Source organism: Stegodyphus dumicola, chromosome 3 (genome assembly GCF_044657685.1).
Source record: "Stegodyphus dumicola isolate Sdum_Otavi_A_Nest chromosome 3, ASM4465768v1".
In the NCBI taxonomy this organism is placed as follows: domain Eukaryota; kingdom Metazoa; phylum Arthropoda; class Arachnida; order Araneae; family Eresidae; genus Stegodyphus; species Stegodyphus dumicola.
The window spans coordinates 129,289,534-129,306,072 of record NC_140770.1 but is presented as its reverse complement, the minus strand read 5'-3'; the positions used below and the strand labels follow the sequence as shown (position 1 = coordinate 129,306,072).

The following is a 16,539-nucleotide window of genomic DNA, read 5'->3' as shown; positions in this document are numbered from 1 at the left end:
TCTCAATTTTGGTCAATATGGCAACTAAAGCTAAATATATAGAATCTTAATTCGTTCTTGGAGTACTTAGTTGAAAACCATAGTACATGTGAGCACTCGTATAAGGCCTTGCAAAAATAGCTAATGATATAAAAACAGATTGTGGGCATGTATTAAGATCTTACAAGTTTCTAGTTTTTAAAAAACATATATAAATAAGTATTTTAACAGTATAACTTCAGAACACTGAAAACTGCTCCCAGAAACCAAGCTAAAATACTAAGACAGCTGGTGAGCAAGTTCCCAAAAATATACAGTCAAAAGTCGGTTATTCAGACACCCATAATCCGGAATGATCTATAATCCGTACCTCAAAGCTACAAACTTTCTGCGCATGCGTCTCAGACCTTTACGGCTGTACATATGCGTGTGCGCATAATACATTTACGCATGCACATTTAATGTATAACAGACGGTATAAGCTAAAATTATCGAATTCAGTTAATGTTGCAGATTGCGTTGTCCTTAATCTTCGAATTGGATTCGGCTTATTATTTTTTGCAGACTGTTAGAGCAATTTTATAAAAGTAAGCTTGAACTTTCGATTATGTCAAATAGAATTTCCGATGCTGGAGCTCCCAAAGGATCTACAAAGCGAAAACATGTTTCGATGTTCATCAAACAAAAAGTGGAATTGCTGCAAAAAATCGATAAAGGCATCCCTTTGTTTCTCTAACCATTCTGAAATCTGTTTATCAATTTCACGCTGCTCTGTGGCAGGTTGGGGGGGGGCACGCAACGGCACAATGAATTGGAAGTTGATCTGTCAGCACTATCCTTATCTTCAGGGCAGATGTTTTTATTTTATTTGGCTTATAATTCCTTACTAAATGTAGTATTTCATCTCGATGTACTCCGTCTTTGATATGATTTAAATCAAATTCCTCATCGCTTCCGTATTATCAAATAATTCGCTTCCGATAGTGAAGAATGTGACACAGAGGTTATTGAAAACGAAAAAATTTCGATTGACAAATTAGTCGGTATTCTCGACACAGCAATTATAGGACTTGAACAGCGGAACTTTGAACAAGAAATTATGTCTGTTTATCGAATTAAAGAGAAAGTATTATCACATAAAACGAAGCAACTTAAACAACTTACATTGAAAGAAATGTTTCATAAAGTAAACAAATAAATATTAAGCTTTTTTTTTGTAAATTTTGATACCCTTTCGATCATAATTGTTTATTTCATAAATTACAGTTTCATATTTTTAATTTTATAATTTCTGCATGCCATCTTACCAGATTTAAACTGATGATCTATAATCCGGAAAAATCGATAATCCTGAATCGCCGAAGTTCCGAGTCCGGATTAACGACTTTTGACTGTATCTATTTTTAAAAAGTCCCAACCCTTGTAGAATTCTCTGAAGTGATAGAAAAATGGTTAAGAACCATTCTTTTAAGCATATTTATGTAGATACTTTCAAACTCCAGTTTGTATACCTTTTAAAGACATAACATACATGGGACAACATGAATGCTTACTCATCAAACAGAACAATGTAATGTACACAGTAATAACAATATTCACTGTTGAAAAAGAATATCTCACTAATTCATTTTGAAATATTAGGAAAAACTTTCTTTAGCAGAACTGTTAATATCAATGCATATCATCCACAACAACAGGATAAATCTTGAGTTAGAATTTTTCTTTACACATGACAGCAGACTCATCACTACACAAAACAGTAATTTTTTGGGATGTAGAGCTCCCAAGGATTCTGAATTTTATTGTAAACATCAAATTACTACATAAATTTAACCCTCTGAGTGCTATGGAATCTATATACAAATTTTGAACGATCCATCACCTCAAGCTACGAAGACATGCATGACTTTTTTTTTTGGGGGGGGGGGGACCCTTCACCTTTAGCTATGAATCCATACACGCGTTATGAAAAATCCTTCACTAACAACTTTATGCACTCCAATAAATGTTTCATTACGGTCTATAAGCCTTATGTGATCTCCATGAAATTCTTCACTATGAACTGATATATGAGTTTGTAGTTAATGATTCAATCTTTGCATGTGAATTTATTCTAGCATGTATGTAAACACAGCTAGCATGCTTAAAATCAAACAATTCATCACTGCAAGGATTAACAGGAATCTTGATGGTTTAACTTAAATGCTGATTTCATAAAAACAGATTGCATGTTGTTTGTTGCATAACTTTTTTAAATAATTAAATGAAACGACAAAACAAACACTATTTCTGTAAAGGAAATTTAACATTTATCTTTATCAACTATGCTTTTTTACAGCCAAACTGCTAAAAAAGGAAATTTCCCCTAGCAACAACACAGTTTAACATAGCACCTGCTAAACAACAACTTATAAAAATATTCACTCCAAAAAGTATATAAGCAAAATACTGGATTGAATGAAAGAATTATGACAGATTCTAGAAGTCTATACCAATTTGTTCCTGCTAGACAATAAACTTTTCACATAAAACCATATTATTTATCACTTTCGAGTTACATAAGCATTACATCCGCAAGCAAATACCTAAAAGACAGCACTTAAAATGTTGACACTACAAGTATGACAGAAAGACTAGGACAAATACTTTTGGGCCATGCTGTCTGTCTCTATAATGAAATTGATGAGCACTTAGTAGTACATCACTAATATGAAATGCTTTATCATACATAAAGTACATGTAGTCGTTCATATAGTAAGCCAAATTCTAAACAGATATGTGCACATAAAAAAAATCACTTATGTGAACTATAAACAAAAGAATTTAACCATTACTTCACTGAAATTTGCCATTTCGAGCTTTTAGAAAAAATGCATATCAATTAAAAAACTTGGCAGAAAAAATAATTATAAAAATAATTCATAAAAGTGGTCGAGATGTGAAATAAATCTTAGGACATTACATAACTTGAGGAATCTAAGCGGCATTCATTCATGCAATACTAAAATTAAGCAGATTCAAACTTCACATACTGCACATTTCAGCAATCTGCTACTGAATAATTTTTCAAAAAGAACTCAAAAGCCAATTATATTCCTTGAAAATTTCCAATTTGGAGCTATAGAACTTCAATATAAAATGTGTTAATTTGGATAAAATGCAAGACTATGGAAGTAAATCATATTTGCTTGAATAAACACACTTTTAACTTCAAATGTTCTTATTTTTAGTTATTAAATTTAAACAATTGCTAAAGAATTAAAAATTTTTACAGGTATGTAAAGCTTCTGGAAAAATTAGGCCATATGGAATTTCTTACAGCTGCTTTTCTACTAGTGGATGTTTACGAAGAAAAATGTATAGCATAAACCCAAAAAAACTAAAAGCAATTAGGTAACTAGATAAATCCCCCTTCCTTTTTCTACATTCAGGTTTTTAGCATTACAAGAGAAAAGTTTTAGAGTAACAACTAAAAATAGATATTTAAATTTACATACTAGGTCCGATTTATTTATTTCCACTTCACGTCTCTTAGCATTTGGTGGATGGGGACTATGATTCTTTTCACTGACAACCAATTCCAAAGAACCAGATAAATACGAATCGATATTTAATGGAATATTTCGTTCCTGAAAAATAAGGTCCTGATTTTATTCATTCATTATTTTTACAATACAGATTTTATATATTAAAATGTGTGTTTTGGGGGTACTATTTTCTGTTATCAGGATCAGATTTAGAAGTGTACGTATGTTATGTATGTGTATATATATATACACACGCATGTACAAATGTATGTGTGTGAATACATACATACATTTCTGAATCTGATCCCAATAGCAGAACAGAACCATTTTTTGCATGCTAAATACACAATTAAAATTTCAGTTAATTTTCATAACAATATAACCAACTAATAAAATCACAATTATAAAAAGGTAGTTATATACTATCCCATCGATTGAGAAAGTAGAACAATTTAGAGACTATTATGGATACTAATTCAGAAGTCAAACAACAAAAATCAGCGTTAATTTACAAAATTTTCACAGGACTAGTAACCATCGAAACTAGTCCTGTGAAAATTTTGTAAATTAACGCTGATTTTTGTTGTTTGACTTCTGAATTAGTATTTATTTGGCGTGTTATTGTGTCTTAACTATTATGGATGATTGTGTCCTTTAGAATTCCATTGTAACAAAGGGCAATTGGTAACTGTTGCCAAAATTTCTGAGAACAGCCGACAGGATAATACATAAGTACTTAATAAAAACCTCATGCTACAAAAATTTTCCTGTATGTAATTTGAAGAACACTGCATTTAGATCATTCCCATAAGTAAGATTTTAAAAAGTATTACAAGTATAACAATGAATTTTCCATATTTAAATATTTAATCAGATAACAGTATTAAATTACAGAATTTTTTTCCTGAAACTATCTACGCATCTTTGATCCATACAAATTATGCAAAAATTTGTTATAAATTTACAACTACATCATAAAGTTTTTTAATGAATAAAATCTACACAGGGTGCATCATCAGTTCGTGCAAATGAATATTCATAAAAAGACATAATGCTCAAAAAACAGTTCTGTTTGCAGAAATTAGCAACATTGGATTTTTTCGCATTTATTTAAAAAATCATTTCCAAAGTAACCAAAACAGGGAACTTAAACATCATGCTGAGAAGCTTTGTGCAAATTAGGCAAACATACAATGAAAGAGATCACGAGAATCATATGAAAAAGATCATAATAACATGTACATTTTATTTTTAAAGTAAAAGATGTGATCAGCCTTCAATGATAGTTTTCAACACAAAAGTTTTGATTTCAAGTGCAGCGTAGGATGGAGCACCATTCTCCATGAAAATGACGACAGGCAACGCATGTCTGCAATGCAGGCACAATGTGGTCATGCAAAAGCATAACATTTTGCAGTGCCTGTTCAGGTTTTCCAGCCAAATACAGGACAATGCTCTTCAAAAAAAGAAAAGGCCCAGAATGAAAGATGCAGTGAAATCACACCAAACAGTCACGTAAGGAGAATGCATTGACTTGATCTGGTAATCACAAAGGTTTCAGGTCATTCAGATGAGACTGTTTTGCACACTGACATCACTATGCAGTGAAAAGTGAGCTTAATTTGTCCACGACATTCAGCAACCATTATGGGTTATGTTCCATTTATGGCAGCCCCCATGTAGCAAAGTTTTGTCTTCCATCTGTATCTGCGATTCGTAACTTGTGAAGAGACTGTATTTCACACGGATACAAATTCAAGATTCCGTACAGAATACATCAAATCGAAGATTTTGGAAACCCCATTTTTTCCCAGCTTCATTGAGGGTTATGTACCATTTATACCAGCCCCCCACATAGCAAAGTTTTTTCTTTCATTTCTATTTGACAGTTGTAACTCGTGAAATGCCTGTATTTCAGACAGATCCAGATTCAGAATTCCATGCTGAATACATCGAATCAAAGATTCATGAATCCCCCATTTTTCTCCCAGCTTCATGAACACTCCTACTCTGCATTTATGTATCGGCTGCAAATTTTTTATGACACTTTGTAAACATGGATGCAGTCCCCGCTGAAGAATGGTCGGTCACTTTGTGGATGATCCTCCAACTTCTCCTCTCCTCAAACCTCACAGTAAATTCATTACCACATTCAGTGAAACATGCTTTTTTTGCAGATTAAGTCCTTTCTTTGTGTGAAACTTTTGCAATGTAACAATTGTAAGAATTCTTGTTGAAATCTTGAGAAAAGTTTAACCACCAACGCTCAATCTGGTAATTAATAGCATGCTGCCAGTATCGAATGACAAATCCATTTCCAGCCATGTGTTTTATTGTTAGCCTGACTTGCATAAAACGTCTCAGTATGACATGTAAGCGCCTTTCAGTTACTTTTGGAATAATTTTTTAATACATGGGGGGAGGATTCCAATTCTGATCATATTTGCACAAATCGAGATTTTTCCTGAGCATTACTTTAATTATGAACTTTTGAAGCTTACAAAAATTTATAACACACCCTGCATGCGCATATAGTATATTAATTATAGATGAATTCTTGCTATGCTTAGATGCATAAAATTAACAAAAAATTAAGAACAGATTTTAAAAAGTGGAATTCTAACCAAAACTTTCTTAGGATATAAAACATCTAATTCTGTATTGCTGGTCTTAAGAGCATCAATCATTTCCTCATGGCTACTGCATCGACGTAATAACTCAATTTTTTCCAATGATACCAATGAACCAGGTGATGGTCTTTCTTCTGAACTTGATCGTTGTAGAGAATCTTCCCCAGAAGGTCGTCTTTCTTTGCGTTTCCTAGTGACTAAAGCACCAGTAGATGATTAGATGTAATTAAATATTAAACTAGCTCACATTAAATTATAAAGATATAACAGAGGAAACTGAAAAAAAGTAATAACATACCAACTGCTTCTTTGCTAGCTGAAGGATTACTAACAGAATATTTCTCATCATTAGTTTTATCCATTACTTCAACTTGACTGAAATAAAATATACAAATTAAGTGTAAGTGCAAGAACAATTTTTAGCACTGCTTCTTCTATTTAAAACAAATTAACTAATTACTAATAAAAAATCTAATTTATCTGGAATAAAAATTAAATACTACACAAGTTGTAAATATAAGCAATTCTGCAATTTATACAATGATTTAAAAAAATAAAGGCATTAACTATTGGGTTGGCAACTTAGTAATTGAAGATTTTAAATAAGAAAGAAATTCAAAATTCTTATACAAAAATATAACTACAATACAAAGTTCGAAATCCGGATGTCCATTATCCAGAATGATCAAAAATCCAGACCTTATAGGCTTTTTTTTTCTTTTTTTTTTTTCTTTTTTTTTTTTTGGTGTGTGTGTGTGCCTGCTTTACAAATGCGCATTTGATTTTTCCTTCCATAATAAAACATGTGGAGATTTTCACTTAAAAATTGCGATTCTTAATTTCACTTAGGCACTAAATAAAATACCTCGCTATGGAAAAAAAAAAATCATGTAAGCATAAATTTGTGAAATTAATAATTTGTCTCCGTAGCAGAGTATCTGCTTAGCATACATCTCAAACCGAAACATTCACCTATTTTATATCCCTGATGCCGACCTGGCGAGTCATTATTTATTATATTTTGCTTTTATCACTGCATGTATATTAATACATGACAGCTTCAGCAATACCTCATGCAATGATGTCTAAACTTTACATTAGTAATTGAATAACAAGAGTTTGGCAACCTTTTATGCTAACATTACACTTGGCAATGATTATAGATTTTTAAATGCTCTAAGAAATGTTGACGAGGAAAAATTCAACATAAATTTCTTCTCATATGCTAAAAATAGATTTTGTTAATGAAACTCATAGGCCAAAATATTACATTTAGAGCTATTTTAATTAAGAATAACTGATATGTTATTCACCATAAACCCAGAAACGGTGACAAAATAAAATATGTCGGCACCAGACAGCAGAATGACAGGCACCGGATGGAAAGATGAACTTTTTGGAATTTGGAGAAGCACCGAGCAGCAAAATTAAGGGCTGAAACGTTTTTAAGACATAGGGAAAGCACTGAGATGCAAAGTTTAGGTGCGGTGAAAATTTAGAACTTAGAAAGGCGCTTTGTAGCAGAATTTAGGAACCGTAGATACTGCATTAGGCGGTATTTAGTGCTGGCCCTAAATAAAGCATTAAGTATATGTGGGAGTTTATTTATTCAGGACTCAGATTAGTTTTAAGCATGTGCAAGAAATAAATATAGGTATAGTAAATAACTAAACTAATGCAATTTAGGCTTAATTCAGTACGCAATAGGAGCAAGACAAAATTTAGCGAAACAACTTGGCTTTAGTCGCCAATTTAGTGATGCACAGCCAATAATGTATAACGGACGCTATTAAGCTAGGCGAAAATTACTGTTACTGATTCTAAGGCATTTCTGTTAATGTAGCGGACTGCGCTGCTTCCTAATCTTCTAGTTTGATCCAGCTTACTATTATTTGCAGACTGTTATTATTACGGCAATTTTATAAAAACTAAGCTTGAGCTTTCGATTATGTCGAAAAGAGTTTCCAATTCTGGAGCTGCCAAAGGATCTACAAAGCGAAACCATGTTTTGATGTCCATTAAACAAAAAGTGGAATTGCTACAAAAAATGGTTAAAAGCATATCTGTCTCAAATTATGCGAGGAGTATGGCATTGAAAACTCAACTGTATACGATATAAGAAAAATGAACTTTTTGAATTTTTTGTGGAAACAAACAACTTACATTGAAAGAAATGTTTAATAAAGTAAAGAAATAAGTATTAAGCTTTTTTTTTTTTTTTTTTTTTTTTTTTTGTAAATTTTGATACTCTTTAGATCATGATTGTTCGTTATTTCATAAATTACGATTTCATATTTTTAATTGTATAATTTCTGCATGTCATCTTACCAGATTTAAATTGATGATCTAATATTCGGAAAAATTCCAAATCCGGAATCGCCAAAGTCCCGACAAGTCCGGATTTCAGACTTTGTACTGAATTAAATAAGGTATTGTGCATTTTAGGCAATGACATTTTGCTATCTTTCAGGCAGTGTTTATAATTCCATGTTCATAAAACTTTTGATTTTTTTACATCATCAGTCCATTAAAAATTTTACCATTTAAGAAGTTCTGCATGAAAAAAAAAAAAAATGGAAATTTGAAGGTGCAAGCTCAGGCTTTTATGGTGGATGTGACACTATATCCCAATCTAGCTGCAGTAACTTTTGGCAAGTGACCAAAGATATATGGGGCTTTGCATTATCATGCTGAAAAACAATAACCCTTGATTTGGCTATTCTGGCCATTTTTCTTGAACTGCATCACTCAGTTTGGCCAGCTGTTGAACAAAAGCATTTTTTAATTAACCGTTTGGTTTCTTGGTAGAAGTTCAAAGTGCAGAATTCAACCAAACAGTATAAACTTTTTTGGTAAATCTCAGTTTTTGATGTTTTAGGCTGGTTCATCCTGCTTCAACCAGATCTTTTTCTACTAACACTGTTATAAACTATCTTTCAATGCCAGTAATCAATGGTTCTAGAAGTGAACTGCAGATGCTAATACATTATGGAAAATTAATTTTTTAAAAATGATCAGAAACCCATAAATCGAGTTTGTCAACACAGCTAACTGTTTTATTTTTTTTCTTTTTCAATGCATGTATGCAATACAGTAGTGAGCTTCTCTGCAATCTCATAAGTTGACGATCTGAATTGATACTGACCTTGATATGGCTCTCATAAGCTAACTGGATGGCAAGATCAATGAGCTTTTTTTTTAAAGCAAAGTCATCAAAATTAAATTTAACAAATCAATTTTTACGCATTCTTTCTTTCAAGGCACTATATGTAGGCACATAACTTTTTATCTACTTGTGAAGTAATCTTGACTTTTTGGAAATGCAATAAAATATGTCTAAAATGTGCATTTTGTTCTTCCATTTTTAAATTGAGATAAAAATTAAACTAAATAATTAGTAAGAAAATTGTAACAATTTATTCAATGTGGAAGTCCAAACAACAAGAAAATAATAGAAGTTTTGTGCTATAACATGCTAACAAAACAAAAGAATATGCTAAAACCACCTATCAACAAAATCTGCAAACATTAAGTTGCCAACTCAAAAAGATTTTTTTTTTTAAAAAAAGAAGCCATACTTTCTTCATGAACTTCCCGATTTCCTGTTACTGACAAGCTCAATGCAGGGAACCAAACTGAATTCACCTATCATCTGTTTAATAAAATTAAATTTCAAAATTTCTATTTTTCGACATGATTATAGATGGTTGATGTTTCGTTAAGATGGACAAGCATTTAATATCTTTGTTTTAAAATATTACCTGATATTAATGAGCACGTAGAGCAAACATACAAAAGCTTTGTTTCCCGATCTTATGCTGCATTTACTCTGGTCAGAATTTCATGTTAATCTAACAGACAAAGCATACGATACCAGAGTAAATTAACTGTAAAAAGGATATCTGAAACTGTATTTAATGATGCTATTAAAATTCTCATATATGCATAAAAACGTTACTGAGTCTGAATTTATATGGAGACTTACATTATCATAAATATTTAGCATTTGTTATCAGCATAAATATTTAAAGAAATTTTTAGCATTTGTTATCAGCAAAGTTGCTAAATGTATAGCACTTGAAATCACAATAGCTCCATTACCAGAAATTGCAATTCAGAATGGTAGCAATCTCTATAATCACCTTTCTTTTTAAAAATACTCTTAATACATCATTTTTCAGGAGTAATGAAAAAAAATAAGTTCATACTTAAAAATATTTTTCACAGTAGTCTGGTTTTAATGCTCAAAGTATAAAATGTAATAAAAATTATGACAAACATCTCTTTTTAACTGAAAGAAAACCTAATTAAATAGTCACATACATAAAAAATATAAAAAAATAAAAAAAAAAATCTTACATCACACAAATACTGTCATCTGTTACTAACATGGTTAACACTCAGCTAAATTTGATTTATTTTCGGTTAAGTGGAACATTATACAAAAAATGCATCTCTGCATAAACAAAATCATAGAATAAAGTCAAAAATTATTACTGAAGAAATGCAAGCCCTATAAGGGAACCCAAAAGCAATTTCTTTCTGCAAGAACACAAAAGATCAATGTTACTACAAGAATGAAGGACATATTAAGGAACTGGGAAGGGTCCAAGGCTACAGTCAAGCAGTAGCATACATGAAGCAAAGATGAACAGCATTGATTAAACAGATCTGTTTAATGACCTAACAAAAAATAACAGACATGTTTAACAATGAATACAGCTTCAGGACTATCCTGAAAGACAGGAGTATGCTAATCTCTGTACAATATGTGAAATCTAGACCTAGCAAAGAAAACCATGGATTGATATGCAAAAGAGTAAAAAAGAACAAAGCCTCTGATAGAAGAGTGCAACTCAAATTGTCATAAGATTGCAAGAGAGACTGAAAATTATAATACTTTTGCATACCTAGAGCATTTCCAATTTTGGTGGTTATTTTTAATATTTTGAAAAGCTTATGCAAAAGAGTAAAAAAGAACAAAGCCTCTGATAGAAGAATGAAACTCAAACTGTCATAAGATTGCAAGAGAGACTGAAAATTATACGAAGCGTATTCGGAAACTAAGTACCATTTCAATCTAGCGCCGTCGCAGCGCTGTGGTAGGCGTCCCGCACATACGCACTAGTCTTTCTTGTTCACTGACTTTCAATTGTCGCCATTTTGGTTGCTCTATGTTGTGTTTTCAGTTTGCTGTGCACATTCAAAATGTTTACGACAATTAGTTCTCCCGCTGACTGTGAGATTCGTGCAGCGATTAAATTTTTGAACGCGAGGAATGTTCAACCGGCCGAAATTTATCGTCAAGTGACAGAAGTTTACGGTGAATACGCGATAAGTGATGGAATGGTGAGAAAGTGGGTAAGAATGTTTAATGCAGGTCGAACAAATGTCCACGCTGAGGCTCGGAATGGTCGGCCTTCTGTTGTCACCGATGATTTGGTAAGGCAAGTTGATGAAGCAATTCATGAGAACAGACGCTTCACAATGACAACTCTTTCAGAGGCATTTCCACAAATTTCACGTACTGTTTTGTTCGAAATTGTGTCTGACCGCTTGAATTATCGCAAACTATGTTCCCGATGGGTTCTAAAAATGCTCACTGATGTTCACAAAACAAAGCGACTTGGTAGTGAGTGCCCTGACATTTCTCACACGGTACAGTTATGAGGGAGAAAACTTTTTAAACCAAATTGTGACAGGTGATGAAACTTGGGTGTGTCATTTCACACCAGAATCGAAACAACAATCGATGGAGTGGAGACACACTCATTCTCCGAAAAAACAAAAGTTCAAAGTGACAATGTCATCACAAAAAATCATGTGCACTGTCTTCTGGTATAGGAAAGGTGTTTTGCTTACTGAATTTCTTCCCAGAGGTGAAACCATTTATGTGGCACGATATTGTGAGACTTTAACAAAACTAAGACGTGCCATTCAAAACAAACGAAGAGTAATGCTCAGTAAAGGAATTGTGTTGCTCCATGACAATGCTCGGCCCCATACTGCTGGTGTCACTCAATCGTTAATTCGACAGTTTCATTGGGAGCAAGTTCGATCAGCCGCCGTATAGCCCGGACTTGGCGCCGTCCGACTATCACTTGTTCCTGCACATGAAGCGCGAGCTTGGTGGCCAAGCGCTTTGGATCTGACGATGAAACGAAAAATGCTGTGGAGTCGTGGTTATCGAAACTGGCAGGAAGTTTCTTTGACGATGGTATACAAAAACTGGTCACCTACTATGACAAGTGTTTGATCATTGGTAGAAACTATGTTGAAAAAAAGTTTAAGACATGAATTTTCATGTAAAAATAAAATTGGATTCGAAGAAATTGTTTTATTTATTTTATTTATTTATTTATTTATTTATTTTTTTCCAAAACGGTACTTAGTTTCCGAATACGCCTTGTAATACTTTTGCATACCTAGAGCATTTCCCAATTTTGGTGGTTAATTTTAATATTTTGAAGAGCTTAACCACATACTAAATGCATAGCTGCCAGCCTTGAAATACAAAAACTCGAAAAGACTCTCACATGAAATCCCACAGTTTCTTAAAGGTTTTGATCTTGCATGGCGATGCCATTTCAAAACTCCAAATTGATTTACATTCACTTTATAATTCATGATCCAAGTATCTGCACTACTTTTAATTCTAATTAAAAATATGTTAACATTTAATTAGATATTCAAAACTTTCTGTTCTTTAGCTATTTCATTTTATAACTTTCTTGAGTAGGAAAGTTTTTCACTTATCAAAATACTTAATACAATGAAAATAAATGTACATATTATTATGTAGACAACTTAGAACTGCACCATACTCTAATGTAAAGCAAAATATAAATATTGTTTAACTGGTTAAGTATTGGTTAACCTGATTATAAAAAGTTTTACAAATATCAAGACAATTCAGATCACATAAAATTTAATAAGGGATGCTGAAAATAACTAGGTACAGGAAAATGAATTTACCACAATTTAAGTTTCATTAATTCAATCAAATTCACTTATTGCTGAGAAACGCATTAAGCAACGCTAAAAAATAAAATCCAGAAGGTTTAATAATCTACAGGCAGACCAAGAGATGCAACAAATCAGGAGAGTTTGTGTGAATGCCTCCCCAAAACAGACTATGTTCACTATGCAAGACCACTATAATAATATTTAACAGAGAATTTCAGAATTTTTTAGATATTTAAACCCATTTTCAAAATGTTTTCTTAGTTGCAGATGCAGTAATAAACTATATTCACTGTGCAAGACATCATTATAATAATATTTAACAGAGAATTTCAGAATTTTTTAGATATTTAAACCCATTTTCAAAATGTTTCCATAGCTGCAGATGCAGTAATAAACAATTATTTCAGATACATACAAAAAACATTACAGAAACACAAACCTCTCAATAAGAAGCACAGGTACATTATCTTTGACTCTGTTATCATCATCTGCAATTGGAAGATCCGATTCCATAGATGGTATGACAACACTTAAAGGGCAAAGTGACATCACAGGCATTACTGAAGATGGACAAGGAAGCTAAAAAAAATTCATTCACATGATATTACTTTTTATATTTATATAATTTACTCTTTAACATTTAAAGAGAAATTAAACTTAATTAAAAGTTTTATAATTAGATGTTAAATTATTATAATTGATAGGATAGCTAATTATAACAAAGCTCCCAAGGACTCTCAAGACTAAAAAGCAGGCAGAGAACAGAATTTTCATTACCTAAGAAAACTGCTTCCACCTGTAGAGAATCCCAAAATACTGGGTTGTTGCTAATGTCAGAAATGAGCTCCTAATGCAACCCAAAAGGGAACAAATTTCCATGGCTTTAGCCTTTAGCTTAATGATTACAGTATTTTCCAGTGGATGATAGGATTCTGATTTTTTTTTTAATATAATTTTACATACCAAGGAAAAGCTGACATATTTTAAACATCTCTATGAGACCAGAGTGTAGCTTTAATACAGATGGGAAACAAAATAAATAATACAAATAATTTAAAACTGTTGAAAATACTAAACCAGGCATTAATTTTTTTTTAATTAATGGCAAATAAATGAGAAAAAGATTTCATATAAAAAACTAGGCCAAAGCCACAGAACAGTTACAGTGCAAATTATATCAGGACTGAGGCTTAAAAAAGCTTAATGTCAAATAAACACAAAAAATCCAACAGAAATGCTTTCTTATTTACAGTTATTGATTATAATAAAAATTAATAATTAATAAATACTTGAATTTTTGAGAGTTGTGATCTATTTCTTTCAATGGTCTAATGAATTAACCCATTTTTCTTTTCAGAACATCTTAATGAGAAAAAACATACACAAAATACAAATATGTAAGCAGCTTAAATAACAGCTGACACATTAGATCTTTTGAAATGAATTTGTTGCCAACTTCAATAAGATAAAATAAAAATGGCATTATCATCTACCCTCATTTGAATATTTGATTTTTGCTCATTACTATTAATTACATACATATAAATTAAATTCAGATTCACACACTTTGTACGTACCATAATATATTACAAACTGAAATATTCAAAGATTTCAATTAAAAATCTAAGAACAGGAAAAATAATTTGACACATGATGAAAAGAAAAGGATGGAATAAAAATTACTGGGAACCACTGGTTAATATACTTTTTTTATAAATACTATATTCACCTATTGGGATTTTTCTCTACATGTGTTTAAAAAAAAAAAAAAAATCTGATGTGTACACCACGACTTCCTTGTACGGAATATTAAATTATACGCATTTTTTCTTGCATTTTATTTAAACTTATTAGATTGAATTAAACCTACTTCACTGACAGTGCATAAACCACAATAGAATAAATGCATTTTTAGAATTCACTTTGTTTACCATAGCAACACTCTGGTGCTAGGTTCACTTAACAGTATTATATTTCATTCATATTACAGTCAAAAGTCGTTAATCCGGACACCCATAATACGGAATGATCTATAATCCGGACCTCAAAGCTAAAAACTTTCTGCTCATGCGCCGCATTGGCACATGCGCACAGGCGTTTTACGCGTGCGCGTAAGACCTTGACTACTGCGCATATGCGTGCGCGCAAGTGCAGAATACGTTTTCGCCTGCGCAGATAATGTATAACGGACGGTGTAAGCTAAAATTATCTAATTATCTATTTCAGTTAATGTTAATCATTGCATAATCTTCGAATTGGATCCCGCTTATTATTTTTTGCAGACTGTAAGAGCAATTTTATAAAAGTAAACTTGAACTTTCGATTATGTCAAATAGAATTTCCGATGCTGGAACTTCCAAAGGATCTACAAAACGAAAGTATGGTTCGATGTCCAACAAACAAAAAGTGTAATTGCTGCAAAAAATGGATAAAGACATGAAGAATGTGACAGAGAGGTTAGTGAAAACGAAAAAATTTCGATTGACAAGTTAGTCGGTATTCTCGGCACAGCAATTAACGGAGCTTGAACAGGGGAACTTTGTAACTGAACAAGAAATTATGTCTGTTTATAGAATTAAAGACTTTTGACTTTTTAAAACGAAGCAACTTAAACAACTTACATTGAAAGAAATGTTTAATAAAGTAAACAAAAATATTAAGCTGCTTTTTTTTTTTTTTTTTTTTTTTTTTTTTTTTTTGTAAATTTTGATACCCTTTAGATCATAATTGTTCTTTATTTCATAAATTACGGTTTCATATTTTTAATTTTAGAATTTCTGCATGCCATCTTACGAGATTTAAACTGATGATCTATAATCCAGAAAAATCGATAATCCGGAATCGCCGAAGTTCCGACGAGTCCGGATTAACGACTTTTGACTGTATAACTTCCTGAATGCATAAAATTTATATCATTCAAATACTATAATAAAGCTAGAACTACGTATAAAAGAAATTAAGCAAACAAAAAAAAAAAAGAAACAGTTTTTCACAGACAATTGAGTATTTCTCATTCAATTAATTCAGTTCTCACTTCACGACAAGGCAAAAATACATAAAAACTCAACATATCTGTATTAAAAATTACGAAGTAAATCTTAAACGTTTATTTCCTTGAAAAAATTCAAGAAAGGATTAAGCGTGATTTAATTGGCAATAATAAATGAATGTGTTATCTTTGTTGTTGCGAAGTTAAGTTTCTCTAGATTAGCAACAAATCCACTAGTCTCTTGTTTCAAATGTAAACATCAATGGCCGCCATTAAAATAGGCTTAGCGGCACTTAAACAATTTTAAAATTGTTGATAATTCTAAAAATATTGCACACAGATTTACTAAAGGCATAAAACCCTTAACTGGAAGATAAAAACAACATAATTCAATCATTTTTAAAGCAAAAAATGTACAATTTGCAAACATATAAGAGTAAAGAAACTG

General features: G+C 31.8%; 1 protein-coding gene across 5 annotated transcripts in view; it reads right to left on the bottom strand.

Moving 5' to 3' along the window:
- The window catches only part of LOC118180007 (protein FAM13A-like), a 123,537-nt gene that overhangs the window by 30,917 nt on the left and 76,081 nt on the right, over positions 1 to 16,539 (bottom strand). For all 5 annotated transcript variants that reach the window (XM_085813318.1, XM_085813316.1, XM_085813317.1 and 2 more), the window contains 4 exons: positions 13,542 to 13,681; positions 6,435 to 6,511; positions 6,131 to 6,333; positions 3,477 to 3,608 (listed from right to left, as the gene is read on the bottom strand). In XM_085813318.1, coding sequence (XP_085669444.1) covers positions 3,477 to 3,608; positions 6,131 to 6,333; positions 6,435 to 6,511; positions 13,542 to 13,681 — 552 coding nt within the window. The remainder of the gene's footprint in view (positions 1 to 3,476; positions 3,609 to 6,130; positions 6,334 to 6,434; positions 6,512 to 13,541; positions 13,682 to 16,539) is intronic.